A 24,602-nucleotide genomic window follows, 5' to 3' on the forward strand; every position below is an offset into this window, starting at 1 on the left:
TGGTGCCCTAGAGCAAGGATGCCAGAACTTTGCTGAGAGTCTGGGATGTCAGAGAAGATGGATTTTTTCACCTAGTCTGGTACCATCTCCTCTCAGTCATAGATTGTGCTGCATGAGGAAAGATGGAAAATGTGAATTTAAATTGAGCATTAATTGCCTGACATGTCCTTCAAAATACTCCTATGTGTGACTGTGACTGATTGAAGATGATAGTAGTTAGCAGCACTTTGAGGCTTATATTTTGGGTTGTTCTGTGCTATTCTAGACTGTGCTACAAATAGAGAGTCTTTTGTAGAGGAGTTTTACATGCTACAGTTTTTAAAAATATTCTCTTGAAAAATACAGTGTTGAAGGCCAGGATTGGAAAAGTGTTCATAACTCTATGTGAGTGCTTTGGAGTGAAAAAAAAAGATTATATTCACAGAGGTTAAATGTATTGAGTTTTTTAGTGAAATACTTCTCTTCCTGATGGTTGAGGAACAGAGAAGCTAGTTAACATTGAGAAAATATGTTTTGTGGCATCTCAGGTTTAGTTTGGGTGCTTTCAGATTCTCCAGTGATGTAGTAGATAATACTCTCTCTATATGATTCAATATAGTTTCTAGCCCAAATATAATGAGGTGTATTATATGGAATAAATGTGAAAATTATTTTTATAAATGGTATGATTATACATTGGCATGTTAAAAAAACTTCAGTTTTCCTTCCTTTTATTTTTTACTTGCGTTTCTCTGAACTCTAAACCCAGTTCAAAATGTTGTTGCATAAGCATCCATTTTTCTGCCTAAAAACCGTACTCAAACTTTTAATGAGACTAATGGAAAAGAACTGTGGCTCCATTTGTGATGTATCACATTCCAGAATGTACGAAAGAAATTTCAAATATATGGTAATTCATTTTACAGTTATATATATAGCATATCTGAACTATTTATTGGCAAAATTACTTGACAGATATCAGCAGCAATGCAAAGAATCTTGATATACAGAAGGCTTTTATTTCTTATGTGCTGGGAGGTTGGTTTTTTTCATTCTTGAATACATTCTGTAGCTAGTACAGAAATACTCACCTGAGGTAAAAAAAAAGGGAGGAAACATAAAAATAAAGTATTTTTAGAGACCATCTGCTGATGACTGCTTTTTTGCGCAAAGTTTGATGTAGGAATGAAGTGCATTTCAATATTACAGCAAAAATATTGTGTGGCACATAAAACCTCTCAGGCTTGTGCAGTTCTACCAAGTAAAATTTAAACTGTTTAAACTTCATACTTCAAACTTGACAAATATTAGCACTCTAATACACTGTAGTTTGTGATGGAGGCTAGTCTCAATCATAAAACAAAATAGAAGTAAAGAGACATTTGCAGTAGGTAATGAAACCAAATCTTGCCCTCAGCTGTGGCAACAGTTCTATGTAGAACTTGGCTTATGAGAGACTTTTGTAATGAGAACAGGATGAACATTGGCAGAAAACTATCATGAAACAGTGTGGAAATTTTCTATAGTTATTACACTGTAGTAGTGTAACTTTAGCTTTCTACTATTGGATACAGAGATTTGATTTAAAAGATTCTCACCTCCAAGTACTTAATTCCTTTAGTTTTTATTCAAAGGAGATTTTTTTTACTACATTCACAGTGATGAGTAGCTCCAGGATCCAGATGTGACTTTTTATTGATTTTTCCTGCCTTCTGTACTTGGAGGAGGAGAGTTCTATGCCTATTTATAGGGCTACTTCACTTCCTGCTCTGACTCAATTATAATGGCATGTTAGCTGCAGGAATCCATACTGTGAGGCAGGGTTCTTCTGTTTCTGGACTGCAGCTGAATACTGACGTCAGATAAGCTGAGCAGTACCTTCTGGTCCTTTATAATTTCTTCACTTGCCTTTAGGACTGATTATTTATCTTAGTGAAGGACTAATGGAAAGAACAACAAACAAACATTGGTCATTATCTTTCTCTAAAGGCTATTTACAAAACCTTTTAAAATACTGCATCCACCAGCTAGAGTCTCACGTTATCCCTGCCTTTCTGTGGAAAATCTACAGTCCTTCCTACCAAGAAGTGTTATTTACTTTTTATTTTATGCCACCAAGGCATTTTATTTACTCATATAATTTGAAACTTCACTATATTGAAACAAACCAAACCAAACAAATGAAACACCAAGAAACTCCCTCTTATGTGTCTGTATATCAGAATGCACTAGATTTGACAAAACTCTAGTGGCTCTATTCTCCCTAAGGCCTGCACCCACAGTCTTTGCTGCAAGTTGATCCCTTCCACATCTGCCCAACATGTGAGCTGTGCAAAGAATCAGTGTTTATCCTCGTAACTGAGGGTTTCACCAGTCTTAGATAAATCAGAGTTGCTGCTTATGCAGCTACTTTATGACTGCAAAATATTTTTGAGCAGATGGGTTCTGATCGTAGGGGTTTTCTGCTGGTATTTTTTATTTAATTTCATTCAATAAAGCAAGCAAATCTACTAATAAGCTGTGGTTTTAATAACACATGATAGACAAAGGAAGGCTTGTGTTATAGCTCTGCTATTTCCACTGTTAATAACCCAGGTTTCCTAACCACATTGCTTGGATGTCTTCACAAATAGTCAATTAAGTACTAAACAGTGCTGCAATTTCAAATTACTCAGCTATATAGTTGTATCTCTTTATTTCACATTTGCTTTCTGTGATTCACATGTAGTGAATGTGGTGATTTTGACTGAAGACAAATGGCTCGTAGGCACCTAACTACTGAAGAAAATAATTGTGAAAAATTATTCCCAGTGGTTTTGATTCCTCTTTTTTTTTTTTTTTTTTTGTTTTCTTCTTTAATAAGCCAAAATATATATGCTGGATAAAATCCAAAAAAAAGTTATTTGTAGGAAGGTATGTCTAGTTGACAGAATCCCTAACTACTGTGTTTGAATTTGCTCTAATAATGCCTCCATATTTAGCTGGAATTTCTCACTTTGAAAATTACTGATGTGTATAAATATATGCTGAAGCAAATGTACTTGTTTGCGTATTTTCAGTTGGATATGGTAGACTTTTATATCTTCCTTTTCCTAAAAAAGAAGTTGCACAGTTTGATGTTTTTTCTCCTTGATTTAGGCATTAAGTGGGTTTATGTTAAAATTTGTAGAGTACCTTAGAGCCTTGTGCAGTGAAAACTTCATGCATAGCCATCTTTTATAATGTCAGTTTTCAAATTATCATTAATGTTAGTATTTTACAGAGTTTCTTTTAAAATGTTGAATCTAAACTGTGTGTGTGATGTTAGGAGATCATTCCTGGGTTGATTTGGCTTATCATCTAAACAAAAAGACAAAGGATGAGATAATGGATGTAACCGTGTTCTCATTTTACAGTAAGGAGCTCTTGTACAAAGCAATTGAAGAAACTTGGTCTTGTAAGAGTTAGTGCTAGTCAACTCCACACAGATCCCACTGTCCAATACCTTATCCAGAAGGCCATTCAGGAATTCACACAAACACCAGATTTAAGTCCTTACAGATGTTTAACTGCAATGTAAGCAGGTGGTAAATGCCCTTACTGAACTGCAGCCTCTACAAATATCAGGGTCTCTGTTCTTTCTCTAAGACACTTGTTTTGAGATGGCAGTCTGTTTGTGATAATTTTTGGGGGGTTATTTCTAAGTCAAACCATTTACCAGAAGCATTTCCAACATCATAGTTCTTCAGCACTGACAATTAAGAGATTCAGAGTAGATCTTTGCAATAGTCTGCTCATTACTATTGTATTTTTTAAAAAGTGAATGCCTCTTAAACAAGTTGGTTTTTTTGATAGGTGCCAAAAAGAATATCCTAATTTGGAATTTAAAAAAGTACTTGTGTGCAAGGACAAACAAAGAAGATTGCATATTGTCATATGACAGGTGTTTTTCTGAAACTTTGGGTGCTGCAGGCAGGAAAAAAGCAGTGTTATTGGTTTTGCTCTTGAGAAAAATGCCAAAGTTTTAGGAGAGACTGAGAAACTTTCTAGTAGTTAATGCCTGGATTAGTGTGGTGTCAGAACAGTGTGGTTCTCCTGAGTGTCATAAGCTCATTTCAAAGTCAGTTTTTGAAATGAAATAGAGGGTATATTAAACAGCTGTACATAGCAAATATAATATAGGTTATTTTGTGGAGATTTTTTTTCTCACACTACAGGTTCAGTTTCTGGGGATGGGGGAAAAAGGGATTAGCTGATATGGTGAAGCTGTGTTTCTTATGCCTTGGTACAACAAATTAAATGTGCAACTAAGGGAATTTTTCCCAGATACTAGCTCTGCTTCAGTATTAGAACACTAAGCTGTATTGGGTTTAATTCATACAACAACAAATAACAGAAAAATTTATTCTGCTTATGTTTCTGGAGAGAGAATAAATGGTACAGTCCAAGTGATCTACTTTTGCCTATATAACACTTTGGTATCCATTTTTAAGCTAGTTCTGTATGCACCCTTTTTAGCAGCCAGACAGAAATAAGAAATCAAGACTATCTTCTGAGGAAGTAAACTGACTGACTGGAAATATTTCTCTTTATCACTGTTCCCAGTCAAGAGACTCAGCTAATCTGACTTAAGACTAGACACCAATTTTTAGAGCACAGTGGTAAGATGAAGATAATTATAGTCTGAGGGATTAACAGTTAAATGTTCTAAATTTAATAAGCTTGCACAAATAACACAGAACAAGTCTAGATGTTTAGTCTTTTATTTTAATACATTACACATGCATCACATATGTTCAGTTTCCTGTAGAAAATTGACTTATAAAGTGATCTAATGCACACAATGGTGTTTTCCTGAAAATTCAGAATCCTGGCTATGTAGAAATGCTTCTTCTTGACTGCTGGTTATTTAAATCATCTGATCAGTTAAAATTGTTTACTGGGTTGTTTGCCTTCCTGATTCAGAGCTTGGAAATGGCTGTTCTTTTCATGAATGCTTTGTTGGTTTACTCTACATTACATATGTGAAAGTAACTGCAAGCATTATAATGAATCTTGCTAAGGCATTACCATGCACAGGACCATACCCAAATGCTCTGATTCTCATATTTATATTCGTTGAGGGCTTACTCAACTTCATTTGTTCAGTACTTGCATGTGTGAATATTTTTTCATTATTTTAATTTTATTTATTTTTTTTATTTGGCTTCTCTGCAAGTTGGGAAGTCTTCCACCAGAGTTGAAGTAAATACCACAATAGCTGCCTACAAAGTAAAAGTGAAAACATAGTTTCTGAATTTACAAATACTTATGTGTGTGGTTATTTCAGTATGACACAGCTTCATAATGACAAACTATTTCCTTTTGTAGGGAAATAAAGTTCCAGACTATTCTATGACTTCACTGTGAATCAGGATATAAAGGAAGTGGAGAAAGGACTAAACTAAAGTATATTAGATGTTTAGTAACTTTGAGAATTAATATCCATCAGTGCTTTTTATAACCCCAAGTTTATCCATGTAACAAGAAGTAGAGCTCCCCTTCCTACTTTACATGTTTCATAGATGTAGTTTACCACATAACACTTTCTCCGTCAATCATTATCAGCACTAAATTTATGATTTGACTTTTATGTACAAAAAACCTGATCTACCTTTTATTTGCTCATAGGACCTCTGATGGTTTTATTCATTAAAAAATAATCCCAGAATTTTGTACAGTTCAACCAATACATGAATTTAGAAGGTTTGCCTATCCTCTAAAGGGTTGTTTTTCTCTTGAAAAAAATTGCTATTTTTTGCATATCTTCTAATTTTATTTTTTTTAAAGGTCTGGGTTAACTGTAGAAAGTATCTTCCAGAACTGGCTGGATTCTTCTGGAATACCAAAGGTAAATATAAAATAACAGGTCACAGTTCTTTCTGAAGTCTTATATATAATGATTTTCTCATTATATCATTTATTTTTTAAATCACTACCTGATCTTATAACAGGTATGATATTAAATAAACAGTTTTGATGATGACTGTTTCCACATCTTTGTATGGCTTTAGCTTTTACCAGTTGCAGGCTTTTTCTTCTTTTTCTTCTTTTTCTTTTTGGCAGGTTTCAACAAACCTGCCAAAGGGCAAATCTTACAAAATTTATCCTGTAAATTAAGATTGTAGTCATATGATAAATATACTTTACAGTATAATGATGGAGCCTACTAAATGCAAGGTCCATTGTTCACAGTTGTTGGAATATGAATGACTTGAAAGCATTACTGACAGCAGTAATTGAATGTTAAATTATTTGTACTTTGATAACTTGTGTATTTTGTAACTTGCTTATAAATCTCCTGTATAGATAACATCTATTATTGGTGTTCCAGCATTGAGACTAAGCTTTGTTTTCTGCTTTTAATGCTAAGAGGTTTTTTAATATTTTAAGTTCTGTGAACTGAAAATGCTTAGTTGCATCTCTGCTATGTGAAAGTGTCTGATTATTCATTTTGGACTAAAACTGGGATAAGATAAAAAGTGGTATCTGTACATTAATCTTCATAAAACCCAATTTTTTACAAAGTAATTTTTAGCATACTCTCAGGACTCGGTTTCTAACTGATTTCCCCTAAGCAGGCACCCCCTGGGATGCTTGTGATTTATCCTGCCTAGTACTCGAATTTGTTTCCACTTGCATTAGTATTAAAAAAAACCAAAAAAAACCAAAAAAACCAACCGCAATTTTTTAAAGTTAGAATGTTAAGTTCTGGTTTCCATGTGCAAAAGTGCAGATACTTAGGCAGCACGACTGAGTGAGCATGTTTGCAGGTGGAATGGACAAAACTGGAGAGCTCTGACAGTGCTCAGTGAACCTGATCTGTACCCAGACACTGTAGTTGAGCTCTTCCCTTGACAGCTTGAGAGATGTGCGTGTCCACTGATCCCTGTATGCTGTAGAAGGCTTTTGGGAAAGATGTACTCTGAGATCAACATGCTTTGAGACCATTTGAATATGCTGTAAAATCAAGGCAGAGTTTTTTTTTTGTTGTAAAGTTACTGAAAATAAAGTTAACTTTAATTAGAAGGGAGGAAAGGAAGAGTATCATCATGCATCTTGATGCTCAGTCATTTCCTAGAAGAGGACCTTGATTTTAATTCTATGTTCAACCAAGGTTTTATTTTTGGTGAAAAAATGGCACACATTGTCAAACAGCTGATTCAAGCATATGGAAGAGATTGATGTTGCATAGCTGTACGTGTAAGAGGCTGAACTGGCTCCTGAAATGTAAGAGTTTTCTTGCATTTTATCTACACATATCTTTTTGAGGATGTGCTTTAATAATGTCTGGCAATCAACTTAAAATCACAAACTAGGAAGATAGGAGCAGATTAAAGAATTGTAAATGGTTTTGACTAATGTGCAAACCAAACTCTGTTTTCCTGAGTAGCACAAGTTGCTCAGAATGAATAGTAAGTAGTTTCATTATACCCTGCAATTATCTGTTGCTTGTGTAAACAAGGCATGTATCAAAAATATTTCCAAATCCAGCAAGTGTGTAAGTTGTTTTAAATTTTCTTTAAAGACTTCAGAGATATCCTTGGTAATTTGGCTGTTTTGTATAAAAAATGTCAACACAAATTTTGCTGATTTTGTATTCTACTTCTGAGCAGCAGCCCACTGATGCTGACCTCTTCTGTCTCTCTCTCTCTCTCTCTCTCTCTCGGCCCCCCGCCCCCCCCAATAATATTGTTGATAATAAAATGGCAAATGTTTTGGGTTGAAAGGGACATTAAAGATCATCTAGTTCCAATCCCCATGCAGTGGACAAGGACATCCACTAGACCAGGTTGCTCAGAGCCCCATCCAACCTGGCCTCGAACACTTCCAGGGATGGAGCATACACAGCTTTTCTGGGAAATCTGTTCCAGTGCCTCACCACCTCACCACTCTCATAGTAAAAAACTTCCTCCTCACCTCTGATCTAAAACTGCAGTCTCAGTTTGAATCCATTCCCCCTTGTCCGTCACTACATACTCTGTAAAATGCATTTTTCCATTTTTCTTGTAGGCTCCTTTCACATACTGGAAGGCTGAAATTAGGTCACCCTTTCTCTTTTCCAGGCTGGACAAACCCAGCTCTCTCAGCCTTTCTTCACAGGAAAGGTGCTCCATCCCTCTAATAATCTTGGTGATCCTCCACTGGACTCACTCCACAGGTCCACGTCCTCCCTATGCTGGGACCCCAGAGCTGGATGCAGGTTCCAGGTGGGCTCTCCCCAGAGCAGAGCAGAGCAGAGCAGAGCAGAGGGGCAGAATCCCCTCCCTGCCCTGCTGCCCACGCTGCTCTGGATGCAGCCCAGGACACGTTTGGCTCTCTGGGCTGGGAGTGCCCATGGCTGGCTCATGTCCAGCCTCTCACCCATCAGCACCCCCAAGCCCTTCTGGGCAGGGCTGCTCTCCATCTGTTCATCTGTTCATCCCCAGCCTGTGCTGGTACTGCTGGTACTGGGGGTTGCCCCGACCCATGTGCAGCACCTAGAACTTGGTCTTGCAAAACCTCAGGAGATTCACATGGGCCCAGTTCTTGAGCTTATCCAGGTCCCTCTGGATGGCATCCCGTCCTTCAGGTGTGTCAACAGCACCACTCAGTTTGGCATCATCCACAAATTTGCAGGTCTGCACTTGATCCTTGTGTCTGTGTCATTAATGATGATATTAAATAACACAGGTCCTAATACTGACCCCTGAGGGACCCCACTTGTCACTGATCCCCATTCAGACTCTGAGCCATTGACCACTACCCTCTGGATGCAACTGGCCAATCACTTTCATATCCATCTAATAGTCCACCCATTGATTTTTTTCCCTCTCCAATTTAGACAGAAGGATATTGTGTCAAAGGCTTTACAGAAGTACAGATAAATTATATCTGTGACCTTCACCTTGTCCACTGGTGGAACCAGAGAAGGCCACTGAGTTGGTCAGGCAGGACTTGCCCTTGGTGAGGTCCTGCTGGGTGTCTCAAATCATCTCCCTGTCCCCCATGATCTTCCCAGTCACAGAGATGAAGCTGACAAGTCAGTAGTTCCTAGGATCCTCTTTTTTGCCCTTTATAAGATGATTTATACTTGTTGTCTTCATCACTTGCCAGGTTCTTATGGGAACCAACTTCCATTTTATTGGAAGAACTGGAGTTGCCATTCAGTGAATAGGAAACCTTATTTCCTTTTTGCTTTATTAAATCATTAGAGGAGCCTTTAATCCTGAAATCCAGACTGTAGAGGTTGCTTAGTAGCTCTCAATATGTTAGTAGCTATAGTGTAAGTATGACTATAATTACTGATTACAGAACTGTAAATATTGTAGATCGACCTGTGTGGTTTACAGGACCTTTAAAAGTATTTAGATTATTTCAGCAAACTAATACCCTGGATTATTTGATGAATCTATATGAAGGCACATAAGAACACAACTTACATGCAGATGAATTACATTATAAATTACATGCACATGAACTACAGATGAATAGCATTCTAAATAGCAGTCCAGGAACAGCACAGAATTTAATCTCTCTCACATGGTTTAGGTGAGTGGACTAGGGTGTGTTCACAGGAAGGTTTTTGTCAGCTCCTTTGGGCACAGTCATGCGACAGGGGTACCCACTAAAACTGACTACCTTCTTTCAGTACTGAAGGAATGAAAAGCAGCTGTTGGATATCTGCTTCAAAGATGTCCCAAAGGCATAGAAGCAGCATCCTACAACCTACACACAAGATTCAACACCTTTCTGCTTATAACCCTTGTCATACTGGTTCTGGAGTCCTAGAGCACAACACTCTTAATACTGCAGCCCCTACTATGAGAAATTACATGACTTTTAAAATTACAAATACTAACACTTTACTGCATTTGCAGAGGAAACCTCCTTACTGGAAAGACTATACTTTGTAATGAAATTGGGAAATGTGCATCATGCTGTACTTAAGTCCCAACATGGTTGCTTTATATCCCTCTCATACAAAAATTTTTGTATTTTATACTTGCTGTGGTGTTTCTGTGGTTTTATTTCCATGCTTTGGTGGATTTTGGACAGGAAATTCATGTTTTCCACTGAGTATAAAGAAAATTCACTTCAAGTGGTTCATTTATAGCAGTAGCTATCAAGGTGATGTCAATAATTCTCTTCTGTGTTTATATTTAAATCTATCCCCTGTATGCAACTGGTACTCTTTAAAATTCAGTAACCAAACGGTCACTTATAAACAGAGTTCTTAGCCCACCCCTTAGTTCACTATCTTCACAACAGTGTCTAGCTTAGGGACACTGTAAGGGTACAAAAAGGTATGCAAAAGGTATGCACAAGGGTAAATACTTTACACTCCCCAGACTGCTGAAGCAATTTCACCATCTTCCTTGCAGTACAGGAATCTTATATTCTTTACATTTTGTATTCTTTACAGTCATAAGTCATGCCATCTGTCTAACTGAAGATCCTCTACTCCTTTACTTGTGCTTTGTTACATTTGCCATTCCAAACTCTCTCTCCAACTCTGTCCAGGGAACTGCAGATTTATAGATATAGATGATATAGATATACACATATGCTCCTTTATACTTGCAGCTTAAAATTACTGAAACTTTAATATTTGTCAGTTTCTAATACTGTTTCACTCTTGGAAAAGTTATCTCGTCTTTTCTAAATACTGGGCTAGTTTCCAGGCTCAGGTATATAAACCAGCAGAAATCAAGAATAAATTGATGTAAGGGGGTCATATGAATAAATAAAATCAGAATTTGGCTTGCTGCCATGAAAAAGTAATTGTGCATACTACCTAACATTTTCAATTTGTTATTTTCTAAAGCATTAAAGATTAATGTTATGAAAAAGAAAGTGTGGTTATAAGCTGGCCAATTCTTTCTTACACAGAAGAGTGCCCCTGCACAATGGTTGGTTTCAGGCTTGCTGAGCAGGGTTTTCTCACACACAAAACAATAAGGAACATAAAACATGAAAAGAAAGCAGTTCTCAAGCTTTCATGAGGGCTTTTTCCTGGGGATGCATCGTGGTGGTGGTGTTAAATAAGGTGAAGCATATTGCGTGGTTGAAAATACCTTTTATCAAATTATGCAACCTTCAGTATGTGCTTCTGTCTCAGCACTGACTCACTGGGGGATTATGGCAACTTTTCATCCCGTGCAAATAGTAGTGAGTTAATACCACTAACTTTAGACAATGAGTTAAGCTAGCAAGGAGTAGAATCAGAAGAACCAAATAGCTTTACAACTGGAAAACACCTATGAAATCATTGTAGTCCACTTCATACCTGCTTATGATGATTTGCTTTCCTAAGTACTTTTCTATTGTTTCTTTCAGCATGTGCAGTGTTTAATTAGAATTTAAGGCTAAAAGGCTATATGCCTCTTTAGGAAGATTTTCTCAGCTCTGCACAAACCTGTCCTTCTCTTATATTGCCCAGTTACTATTACCTGTTTTTTTTTATTCTACCCTAGGTAACTAACCTTTTAAAAATAAGCTTTAAGTCTTTCCCCCTTTTTGAAGTCTATTGTACACTGTTTGACAAGTAGATCAATAAACATTAGGTAGTCTCTGCATTGCATGAACTTCTAAATGTATTTAACTCATTCCAGTTTAAATCACTTTTTCTTTTGCTTTTGAAGTGGCACGCTATTATTTACTGGTAAATTTCCAATATTGTTTCTTTCTTGCCTGTGTATTTCAGCTGGTATCTTGTATAATAAAAATCATCTTCTCCACATTCACTCTCCAGTTCAAAAAAAAAGAAGGGGAAAAAAAAGTAGAGTGGGTGGCCTCCTCCTTCATGATTTTTAGTTTCCAATATATCCTACACTGTAATGTACAAGTCTCAATATCACCTAATGAGTCAGATTGAAAGGGACCACAGGGGGTCATCTGGTCTAACCTCCCAGCTCAAGCAAGGTCAACCTAGAGCACACTCCACAAGATTGCATCCAGGCAGTTCTTGAATGTCTCCAGTGAAGGAGACTCCACAACCTTTCTGGGCAGCCTGTTCCAGTGTTTGGTCACCCACACAGTAAATTTCTTCCTCGTGTTCAGGCGGAACTTCCTGTGCACCAGTTTCTGCCTATTGCCTCTTCTGCTATTGCTCAGCACCACCAAGGAGAGCTGGATCCATCCTCCTGGCACCCTCCCTTCAGATATGCACAGACATTGATGAGGTCCTCTCTCAGTCATCTTTTCTGGAGGCTCCCTCAGCCTTTCCTCATAAGTGAGATGTTCCAGTTCCCTACCCACCTTCTTAACTGTTCTCTGGACTAACTCCAGGACTCTATGTCTCTCTTGCCCTGAGGAACCCAGAACTGGACACAGCACTCCAGATGTGCCTCACCAGGGCTGAGTAGAGGGGCAGGATCACCTCCCCTGACCTTCTAGCAGTGTTTTTACTAATCCAGTCCAGACCACCATTGGCCTTCATGGCCAGCAGGACACACTGCTGGCTCACAGACAGCTTGTCCAGGACCACCAGGTCCTTCTCCTCAGAGCTGCTTTCCAGCAGGTTAATCATCTGGGGTTATTCCTTCCCAGGTGCAATAACACTTGAATTTGCAGACCCTGAATTTGCCTTTACTATCAGATGGTTTATCTCTGCCCATCTCTCTACCTTGTCCAGGCCTTCTGAAGGGTTCCACAGCACTCTGGGGTACTGGCCACTGCTCCCAGCTTTGTGCACTCAGTGACCTGCTAAGGCGGCCTCTGTCCCTTGTCTGAGTCACTGATGAACCAGTTGAACAGCACTGGGCCCAGTGTTGACCCCTGGGGGACACCCCTAGTGACAGGCTCCCAACTAGACTCTGTGACAACAAACACAACCCTCTGGGATCTCCCATTCAGCCAGTTCTCAGTCCACCTCACTGCCCACTGATGTAGTCTGTACTTCCTGAGCTTGCTGGTGAGGTTGTTATGGCTGATGGTGTCTAAAGCCTTGCTGAAATCCAGGTAGACAACACCACTCTTCCCTCATCCATCCAGGTAGTTGTCCTGAAAGCATTAAGGTTGTTTACACATGATTTTCCTTGTGTCATGTGTCATGTGATCAAACAGCTTCCAGTTTAGGATAAACACCCCAAACATCACCTCACAATTAAAAAAAATTGAAAGAGGCTATAGCAATGCTGTATCCTTCTCTTAGTCACTTTTGTTATTTTATCCTCCCAGTAAAGTTTAATTCTCATCCACTGTTCCACCTTAAACAGTATTTCCTGATTAAGGTTGGAATTGCCAACAGGTATTTCAGAGTATGTACAACTCTTAGTGTATCTTGCGAGACTGCTATGCCATGTTTTCTAACGGGCACTGGAGTACAGCTTCCAACAGTTACAGCAGTAAAAATTTTTCCACTTATTTTTTGCCAGTTCTTTTCTCCTATCTGCACTGCTTTTTGTGGCTGTGATAAAGCAGTAGTTCAATGTCCATATATGTAATAATGGACTTATTTGTAAATCATCAACATGTCTGAAAATACACAGTCAAAAGAAATCTTCTGGTGGTGAATATTAGTTTATTAATAGTATTTCTGGTTTTGTTTGTAAATGGTTAACTCTTGGATTTGAGCAACCTGATCTAGTGGAACGTGCCCCTACCTGTGGCAGGTGAGTTAGGACTATATAGTATTTAAGGTCCCTTTCAATCCACACCATTCTGTGATTCCATGATTGTCCTATTTGAAGAAGAAATGGATTGCAAAGGAAACTCATAGCAAAACTGTTTAAAAATTTGAAGTGAAATGTAATTTTTGAAGGTTTCTAAATCAATGCAAGTAGAGTACTTCTGTGGTTTGATAAATTTTTGGAGGATGTTACAGCAGCAGTTCAAGTACTTAATACGATTTGTGATAAAGCAACATGTTGTTAAGAAGGGCCCTGACTTTTGCCCCAGTAACAAGCTTTATAGATTTCCTGTTTCCTTTTACTAAGACAAAAGTACAGGTGAAGGGGTAACTCTACAGGAAAATGCTTCACAGGTTAAGAGTTATGGTCAATAACTAACAAACCAACCACACTGAAATATATTTTAAAAGAATGGTCTTACCAAACTCTTGAATTATCTTTAGCACATCTTCACCCAGGTTTTACAGAGGGTACCCGAATATTTTTCTTGCATTAAAATCATTGTTACTGGATCAGAATGTAAGTTAAAGCTATGGATTGTTAACACTTGCTATTTCTTCTTGTTGTTTGTTACACTTTTTCTTGCAAATTTTTTTCTTGAGGTACATGACAAATACATATTGGTAGATGGCAACATTGGAATGAAGTACACAAGTGAAATGAGCATTTTTTGTTGAGACAGTAAATTAGTAGGCATTGGCAGTGAGAATGATCTGTTAAGGACAAAAATCTCACTAAAACATAAATGATTTGGAGAAAAAACAGGAAAGGGGTATAATTTTCTTCAGTTCTTAATAGAGTTCAGTAGTGAATCTGTTAGATTACTTTCAAAACTGGTGTTAAATATTAGTCCCAAGAACAAAATATTGCTGTTTAAATAATGAAGTTTGAGGCTTACTCCTTAGTTAATTTTTAACCTGAAGATAGATATTTTTGTGTATATTTTGTAAGAGTGCAGAAAATGTAAGAAAATGTAACTGATGGTTGACCTATATTTGAGAAATAATTTGAAGAAAGCATAGCAGCTACCTTAAGATATGTGCTTATTCTTGTACATGGAAACCACATTGAATAATAGGCACTTCCCCTCAAGAAAATTGGTTTGTTTATTTTTCTTCTTTTTATGTTAGCAAGGTTGCAGATTGGAAGATGAAATGATCTTTCAAAAGTTCTTAAAAATGTAATTGGGTATACGTCAACAATATAAATTATTTAATGTCTTCTGTAATAATAACAAGCACAGTAAGAAAGTTTTTGAGGATTTTCTGAAATTATTAGTTATACTGACAAGATTGCATCTCATTTTCTTATAAGAAGGGATTTAGAAAAATATTAAAATGTAATCAAACCATGTGTATGGTACTACAGGATGCATAAAAGTTTTATGAAGATAAATCAAGAAAGACTTTGTCTTTATGGTCTTGACTCTTTCAAAAATGCTTTAGGTAAAGACTATCCATCTGAAAATTCTTCTAGATAGATCACTGTATACAGAGAATTTGGTATTTTGTTTGCAACAAGCTATCAAAAAAGTTCTAAGGTTAGTTATTATTTAAATAGATTTTGTGTTGATCTAAAGAAGGTCATCAGCATAAAATGGCGTTGTAAATTACTTAGCCATTCCTATAAATTGCCCCTAAGATGTACTAAATGAGACACGACAATGGTTTATTTTAGTTTCTAGAATAGATCAAGAAGTTCAAGAAAATCCCTTATATTAAAAAATACATCATTAAAGGTCAGTGAGGACCCAAAATTTATTACAGAGCTCTTCAAGTTCAGGCATGGTTTAGTCTTGCTATGATTTTAGAAGTTTTGATGTAGGTTTCTTTTATATTGCATATGATTGCTGATTTAGAGAAAACCAAAGACATTCAAGATCCAAGTAGCATTGCTACACAGTCTTGTGTGATCACATTTTAAAACTGGGTAACATGCTGCCTTGGGTGAGATTCTCACATAGCACTGAGTAACTTGATGTCTAGGCTGAATGCATATAGTTATTTTTAAAATATAGATTTGAAAACATTGGCCATAAAATTTTAGTGCCTCTGTTGTTCTAATTTCTAAAACTGAAGTTTTAAACAGAATTTTAGGAGTCTCCATTAATTGAATAATTAAGAAAAAAATGCTTTTGAGATTATCAGCTGGAACTCTGAGTCTACATGAAGGATGAGAAAGATGCTTTACTGGTTTTAGTTTAATGACCTACTGAAACACTGGCTTGCCTCTCCATTTACAAGCCAGATTTTCACAAGTGTCCAGTTTTACTTTGACTACCTTTCAGTGTCATGCAGCTCAGAGGTGAAGTACTTGTAGTAGGGTAATAAATCTGCACAATTTCAAGAAGTTGAAGTGCATTTGAAACAAATGTTCAATTTCTGAAATAATAGTGGACTGGATTCCATGTGTTTGTTCATTAGAATCTCTCTTAAGTTTAATAAATCTCAAGCAGTCATTTTCATTCCCTTTTCCTATTAACTGCACTGCTGAACACAAAAGCTGTGTTATGTGCAGAATGACTGAGCTTATCCATTGTAGAAAGGAGTTATGTTTGGTATCTAAAGAACAATAACAGTTTGCTGCCTGACTGATCAATGCTGGACCAAGTTCACATTCCCAAGTTCCCACTCTCCCACCTATGTATACAGGAGGTGGAAACATAGCAAACAGAGGGAGGACAGGCCCTCTTTTAGACAGAAATATTGAACTTAGACTTGCCTAATAAGGACACAACTGCATAGCAATAAACATAAGTTTTAATTATTGCTTGTAAAAACATCTTAAGAAAAGAAGTTAGCACCAATTAATTTTTAGCTTGTTCATTGTTTTTTTTACTCAGTGGAAACAAACCATAAAGGTTTAAAATATTTTTCATGCTACCTTGCCAGAAATTTTTTCTGTATTAGTGTATAATTAGGAAAGAATAGCTTTTAAGATATCTGAAACCTCTCCAGCTTCAAGTTGGTTATAAGTAATTTGAGGGAATTGGAACCAGGCTATGAAATAACAAGAAGTAAAATGCTACTCTAGGAAACAACATCGGACATCTTTTTAGTTCAGAAAGATAAAGAATTGGGCCTGAAATTGAGGTAGAAATCTTATGTGACAGGGACAAGTTGCTATATACCCTCCAGAGTGGTCTGTGATTTTTAAAAGAACACACATTTTACTTCCTGGAAATTTTCCCCAGGCTTTTACAAAATTTTTATGTGACTGGAAGGAGTGAATATGTGGGGAAGATGTATTGCAATACATATTCTGTATGTGAAATCCATGCAGCCCTCTGTGTGCTGACCTAAAAACTGTCACCTGTGCATTCAGGTCTAATGATTCAGTCAGAAACTCAAAGCGATCCTGAGAGTTCAAATGCTGCTGCATTTCTGTATTTCTAGCTGGCTAGACTTGAGGATGGAAGTTCTTATTTTTGAGCCCTATGCTTTTTTTCAGACACTCTGCAGAAATGCTGGCTACTGAATACTTCTTGAGAGCAGATGTTAAATAAGTTGGTGTCACAGTCTTCATTCCATCTCCATCAGTTCACTGTATTCCACAAAGTCAGTAGGAGCAATGTTGAGATATTTCTCAGTTTACAGTACCTTCTTTATCTCCTTTTGACTTAACTATGCTTTAGAATCAGACTGAAGACAGAAATATTGATCACTCTCTTTAATCATGAAAAATAGGTGATTTTTCTAAAACTTATTCCATCTCCATAAAGAAGGAATGCTTTATATATTCTGTCTACTCCCTTCTAAGGTCAAAGAGGAATTAAAATGCTGAAATGAGAATGTCCAGAGAAAGACAGGTTTGAAAAATCTATTGGCTGACAGAGCTAGTATATGTTATGGTTCAGTTTATGGTTAATTGTCCTTAACATTTGGGTAAGCAGCATATCATGGCCAGAGCGCTAGAGAACTTTTGTTTTGAATATGTTTCATTAGTAAAGCTGTCAGAAGTATTTTTGACTACTTCAATGGATCAGTAAAACTCAAATTTCAGTACCTCTGGAAGGTGTATTTTATTTCTTCAACAAGAAATTCAACAAACAAGTGAGGTTCTATGAAGTAATATCTGGGCCTTAGCTACACACTTTCCCAGCTACTGCAAAAAATTAACTCTTGGCTGAAACTAGTACATTATCCACCCATTATTCTTTACCATTTATATCACACCCAGATCCTATATCTTCGAACTATATACACATACACAAGCACAGGTATAATTTCGGTAGTCAAGACTCATCTCTCCAAGTTGCCTATTGAGTTCATTTAGTCCATAATTGTGGGTTCTATCCATCCTAGATGTCTTCCAGGGCAGGAGAGCTGGTGTACTGTTGGGGTTGCAGTCTGCATCAGGAGCTCATGGCTGCTGGAGCAGTCCATACTCATTGTCCATGCTAGTTCTGGCGTACACTGGCAGTGTCATTCAGCAACCAATATTATACAACTCAACATTACACATTCTCCTCACCCCAAAATCAAATCCCCTTGAGGCACACATCATGTTTCCTGCTCCCTCTGCATTACTCACCAAGTGCACTCAGGTCCTTGAGCAAAAATAATCCCAAGGATGGGTTTGCCTTTGCTTGTGGCAGGACTAATCCAAACTGTATTCCCTAACACTTTTCTTGTATGAATTATGGGGACTTTATCCCCTTCTCCAGTACATGGAGGTTTTGATTGGGCAGGGACAGCCCTACTGGTAGAGCCTGGTGTGTTAACTAAACAAGGTGGCCTTAGCTAAACGTAGGACCCATGGCTGAAGGCCCCCTTGCTTTCAATGGGGTTTTTAACTGCACTGTTCCATCTTCCCAGAGGCTGGTGAGTGATAGGGAACATGATACAGCCGCTTGATACTGCGTTCCTTGGCCTGGTTGTCCAGGAGGTTGTTTTGGAAATGAGTCCCCTTGTCTGACTCAGTTCTCTCCGGGGTCACCACAGGACCTCTCCAGGGCCCAGGGGGGTGTTCCAGGCAGTGCAAGGCACAGGAGACTTCTCCAGCCATCCAGTGGTTGTTTCCAAGAGCACATAGCACGTGCCTGGGCAGCCCTGCAGGAATGTGAGGTAACCCATCTGCCAGGCCTCCCCTTATTTCTGCTTTGACCATTGTCTACCGTACCACAGAGGTTTTTCTTGACCTGTTTGATCCCATCACATTTCACAGGACAACCTGGGATAAAGAGGCCATCCCTTCATCACAAGCCCATCTGGGTGTTGCACCTCTTCCCTGATGAGGCATCATGGGCCCACCAAGTCAGAAATAATTCACCCTTATGGTGCCAGTCCAGCTCCTCCTGAGACATTTTAATCTTGGCAGCTCAATCCACCTGTCCGTTGTTGTGATGTTCTTCAGCAGCCCAACTCTTGGGCACATGAGTTGTGCATCTCATGTACAATCTCATTATGAACTTCTACAGCCAATTTCTCTATCCAGGCAGTGACATCCTGCCACAGTTCAGCAGCTCAGGTGGGTTTGTCTCTGCACTCCCAATTGGCCTTTTTCCATCCTTGCAGCCACCTCCACAGAGCATCTGACACCATCCACAAGTCAGTGCAGAGGTGCTTCTCTCATTCAGCAATAGCTAGGCAGTTTTCAGCTCTGCAATATGACTTGATCCACTTTGTCACTCAATTGATTCTGCAACTCTGCACAGGGCTCCATAGCTTCTTTCCGTTTTCAATGTACCCCTACAATATGCAGGAGCTGTCAGTGAAGAAAGTGTATGGCTTTTCATTTTCAGGTAGCTGCCTATATTGTGGGAGCTCCTCAGCACTTCACCTTTTCCTCCTCCAATGATGAGGGTCTGAAATATTTGTCTTCAGGACAGTTAGTGATTAATTCCAAGATCCTTGGGCGATGGGTTCAAAAGCTCGTTGTTGTTCAGGACTCCACTTAAAATAATTTTTTCTTCATTACATGATACAGAGCGTTTGCAATCTGTCTGTAATCAGGAAAATGCATCTTCCAAAAACCTTCAGCACCTAGGAATGACTAGGTGTTTCCTTTTTTCTAGTCAGTGACGACTGTCTTGGTTTAAGACAGTTTAAGGGGGACACTCTAAAATGAGGTAGTTTTAATCAACCCCTTTCCACCAATAAGGAGAAACAAATATGAATAGTTGTTACAAGTGAAAAAATAATACTTTACTACAAAAATGAAATAACATTGGGTAAAAAATAACAGTAATAGTCACTAGTTGGATAGTTACAAAGTTGGTGAATTCTCATGGACTCCCCGGCAACAAAGAGAATCTCAAAATGGTGGCATATCCCCTTCCCCAAAAGAGCACCAGGCATGGGCAAACGCTGTAGGGAGAGGGCATATGGTGGCCGCCCTCCCCACCTTGGAGATCAGGCAGCTCTCTGTTGGCAAGTGCAGACAACTCAGGCAGCTGGGACTCGGCTAGGGGGTAGAACTCATGGGGGGCCTTGGCCTTGCTGTTGGCACAGATGGCAGTATAGCTATTCCAAAAGCCTAACCATGACCTTTTGGGTCCTTGAAAAACCATCTCCTGAGGTAATCTATGCCAAGGATCCATGCAGGTTCTGGGCTAGTCACAGTGGGATGTTTTGCCATTCATTCCCAGCCAGGCGCACTCCAGCTTCCAGTGCAGTCAGGTATTGGGATTCCCTTGTCACCCCAGCAACAAGAGATGGATGCCACCCCTACACATCTCGATGGCATGAGGGTACATTGTGCTCTGGTGTCAACTACAGCTTTATACCCTTGTGTGTCTGATGTGCCAGGGAATGGGATCCTCACAGTCCAACAGATCTGACTGTCCCTTTCCACTAGCTGGCTGGAGTCAGGGCCCCTCTAGTCCTGGTCATGGCTCTCACTGCTCACTTCTTTTAAATATAAACTGAGGTCCCTTCAAGGGGTCCACAAGTAACACCAGCCCTCCTATTCTGTCTGAGGGAGGATTTGGCCATTGGAAAGTGGAGTGGCATTTATCCCTGAAGAACTTCCTGTGCTACTTCCTTTCAGCTCACATACCTGTGCTACTAGTGCAGAGCTGGGCCTTCCATTCCACTTCCTCATGTCCTCTCTGAAGTAATTCAGGTAAAACCACAGCTTACCTCATGGTGTGTATTCTCTCTTGAGCTGAGAGGTGCTTGCTGCCAGTAGCAGAGACTCTGTTCCCATACTAGTGAGGCATGGGACATTGCCTCTCTAACTTGCTTGAAACATCTGCGTAGTAATGAGAGCAGCTGGTGAAATCAGGAGCGAAATTTTTTAAAAAAGAGCATTTTAACACACCCTGAAAATATTATCATATTCTAGATGATATAATCTGATACATGAATTATTTCTTTTACATGTTATATGAGATTATTTAGTAACAAGTAATAAGCCTGTTATTTAGAGATCCCGTAGTCATGTGGCCAGAGATATTTTCTTTATCAGATTATGGATCTGATCCTGCAACTAAATAAGTGGTTACAGTGACTCATCTGTACCAAGGAACTCTCTTCACAAAGCAGAGTTGCCAATGTGTATATGAAGGAAATATTTGCATAACCACTTTAAAAAAATATTCCTGCCACAATATATTAAGTCATGTTGCAGTGTACTGAAAGTACATCCTCAAAGTTATTGTTTCAACAGGTTTTTGTCTCTTAGAGGTAGAGATAGCTTCAGGAGGAGCAAGTTTGACTTAATGGAATTTCTCTGGAGGGATGTTACATTGAAAAATATCAGACAGAGCATGCTGATCTGTGTTTATACCAGCACACTTAGATTTACAACTTTTGGATTTATGATATCAATATAAATTAGCATCTTTCCTAAAAAATTGATAATGTCAGAAAAACTTGATTTTTCAATTCAGTGGATAAAGCTGTATGCATGAAGACTGCACAGAATCAGTTGGAGAACCTGCCATTCTAAGAGGAGCACTTTTTGGGCTGGATTTCTTTTTCAGTAATTTTTATGTGGTGCTGTGGTACTCTTGCAATGTGAATGTACCAGCCATCTTGTCATTTTCAGATATAACCCACTGCCTCCTTAGTCTGTCTGCAAAGTCCTGGTAGCAGTAGTGTTTTAAAATCCTTGCAATTGTTTCCCAGTCAAACATTTCAAGCAACACTTAATCATCCAGTGAGCTACCAAATAAAATACTTTTCTGTATTTTCTTTTTTAACAGAAGATTAGAAGTCACATTTTTTCCTGCTGAAACAATTTTCAGGTCACACAGATTATTCTCAGAAAATGTATTCTTTGTTTACAAGTAAACTAATTTCCTAATTTAAACTATTGTCCTTTTTTCCCCCCTATACATGATCCTCTTTATTCCCCTTTAAATTATCTTTTTCTGATGTCTGAGAAAGTTGTCTGTGCCATTCTAGTATGGTAGAATGAAACTGATGGGGGGAATCTGTATTTTGTTTTCTGTTCAATGGAAATGTGTAGAAAGGTACAAAACTGACAATTTGTGTACTGGTGAAGTTAGGTATATTTTGTAGGAGAAAATTACTTCTCTCCAGATTTGCTGGTGTCTATGTAGATCTAAACATACAAATGTTGAGGTTGTATGTGTGATGTAAAATTCAGTAATTTAGATTCTAGAAATGAGAGGTTGGAAAATGACTTGACTGCATTGGTTGTCAATTTCCTCTACTTTGCAGGAGCTCTTCCGAAGTTCATTTACAGTAAAGATTTTTATTCCCGCATTTTCCATTTTTTCTTTTTGTCTTCCATTATCCGAGGACTTTTGGAAAGCCAAAAAAATGGTACAGATTCAATGTTCACCTTAGGTAAAACTACCTTCTTAGTATATCAGTACTGGTTGTTTTTGCATAAGAGTAGCACAGAGGAGTTGAAGTTACAGGCAACTTATGTAAAGTTCATGATTATAGTTTTTCACTGAGTTATGAAATACCATTAGTAGCCATCACAGCCAGAACAATTTAAAAACAGTTTGTTTCAATGTAAAATGCAAGAGGTGTTTGCTGCAAAAATACTCTCTGGTTTTCTAGGCTATGTATGATTCTGCATGTTCATTGTACACTTGGGATCTGGTCTGCCTTAAGTAAGAGCTGGTGTAAATCATTGCCCAAGTCCAGCATATTTGGTCTGTATTTACTCAATTTGTAGAAAGTGCTACCTCCTCCTCCATATTTTCAAAATTCAGTTCTATTTAATCCTGCTGCTGCAAGAATGAGGGATCCGAACATGATTTGACATGTCTGCTTGTTCCCCATCAGATCTGTTTATAGGACAGATCCATTAGCAGTCTCTGAAAGACAGTCTTCCCAAGAAGGACATGCAGGATGGAGTAATTTCTAAATTTCTATTGTGAAGTGATTCAAGTATGACAGCCAGTGTCATGGACAGCAAATAGGACTGTTGATGGAGGGTAATGTAGTAATTTTCATTCCCATTTTAAATTGGGTGGGACTTCACCCTTTTATCTGGTGTAAGTAAGCTTTTCAAGTATGGAGGGATACAGTAGGAGACAAAATGTTCCTAAAACATCCTTCCTCCTCTCCTTTTCTTTGCCTTGTTCCCTCTTCTTTCACGGCTCCCCTTTCCTTTTCCTCTAACTCCTCTCCCTCTTACCTGCTCTCTCCCCCTCCCAGCAAAAGTTCCTGCTCTGGTTATGAACTCAATCTTATTGAGACACCAATAAGCAGAGATAAGAGTTGACTGATAAGAGACATTGCCAGTGTGCTGTGACCACCACTTGTTAGGCCCACCCTATTTCTGCCACTGCTTTTTGTTTTCTGCAGGCTATCTGTATGGGCAAGCTGGCTCTTACCTTACACTGCAGTGCTATCATCTTGTAGGTGAATGTTCAAGCTGTGCACAGCAACCAGCAGCAGGGATCCCCAGATGTTGGCTACACAAAGTACTTTACCATAAAAAGTCAGTAACAATTCCTCTTGAACTTCCTTCACTGCTATGCAACTACTAACAAGAAAACAGGAGTCTTCTCTGAGTTTGAACACACAGTACGTTTGTGTGTTTGTGGATTTTCATCCCAAATCAGCCTCAGGATCTGCAGGTCTGAAAATCAATGTCTCTTGTAACCTTTTTCCCCCTAATTTTCTCAAAACGTTTGACAGGAAAGGAAGTGCAATTCTTTAAAGGACTTAAAGTATAAATGTTTCATTGTTTTTATGGTCCAGTGTTTCCTATAACTACTTCTATGGGAATGCACAGTCTAATCTGTTAACTGATCCAAGGAAATATTGCTTAAGCAGTTGCATTGATTTGTGTTTGCCATTAACATAATTTTTTATTCACTGCCTTTGAACTATGTTCTGTTCTTCTTTCTTCATTTAAATACACTCAGTTCAAGAGTCAATTTGTAGGCACTTTCAGAATTACCATTTAGTAGAGAAATCTGTTGTGGCTTTACAAAATAAAAACATGTCGTTTATACTTGTTTCAAGTAGACCTGTTGTAAGTGTGAAATAAAAAAAAAAGTAAGATTTTCTATTGTGATATCTCTGTTAAAAAGTTCTTTGTTTAATGCTTCATAGTGAAGTTGCTTCTATTTAAAGCATTGAGTTTGATCTCAGCTTTGATCTAAAGCTTTTGATCTTGAAAAAAGGATGTTGTGGCAGTAAAACAAAAAGGCTAGGAGAGATTTTTTTTTTCAAGTGATAAAAGGATACTCTCAAGATTTACTACACAGTTGCTGGATCTACCTTTATTTACTTATCTGTTTATAAATTACATCTAATTTTATGTATTGAGGGTTTGCTTACACACATACTTTAATGTGCCCTATTTTTTTGATAGAGCACAGATTTCTTTTCAAAGCTTTCAGAGATTATAACAATATATAGTATAAGAGCATAAATAATTTTCAAAAGAGTATCAATAATTCTTAAAATACTGACTTTTGTAATATCATTTTAACTATAACAAGTTTTATACACTCTATCCTTTACTGCCTCTTATTTTTTAAATATAAACACAAAAGCACTTGATAAAATCCTGATTTAGGACTTAATAGTATTTGGATTTTGCATGGTTGAC

The 24,602-nt window shown here is 38.0% G+C and overlaps 1 protein-coding gene across 11 annotated transcripts in view; it reads left to right on the forward strand.

The window, feature by feature from the left end:
* The window catches only part of AOPEP (aminopeptidase O (putative)), a 185,570-nt gene that overhangs the window by 79,886 nt on the left and 81,082 nt on the right, over positions 1–24,602 (forward strand). For 9 of the 11 annotated variants that reach the window (XR_003381046.2, XR_012578253.1, XM_026795184.2 and 6 more), the window contains one exon: positions 5,788–5,848. Coding sequence is in view for 9 of the 11 variants with exons in the window: in XM_026795184.2 (XP_026650985.2) it covers positions 5,788–5,848 (61 nt within the window). In the remaining 2 variants the exon portion in view is untranslated. Of the gene's footprint in view, positions 1–5,787; positions 5,849–7,727; positions 22,558–23,344; positions 24,018–24,602 lie in introns of those variants that run through there. The other 2 variants (XM_026795186.2, XM_026795187.2) reach the window with 2 other exon arrangements.

Source organism: Zonotrichia albicollis, chromosome Z (assembly GCF_047830755.1).
Source record: "Zonotrichia albicollis isolate bZonAlb1 chromosome Z, bZonAlb1.hap1, whole genome shotgun sequence".
NCBI classification, from domain to species: domain Eukaryota; kingdom Metazoa; phylum Chordata; class Aves; order Passeriformes; family Passerellidae; genus Zonotrichia; species Zonotrichia albicollis.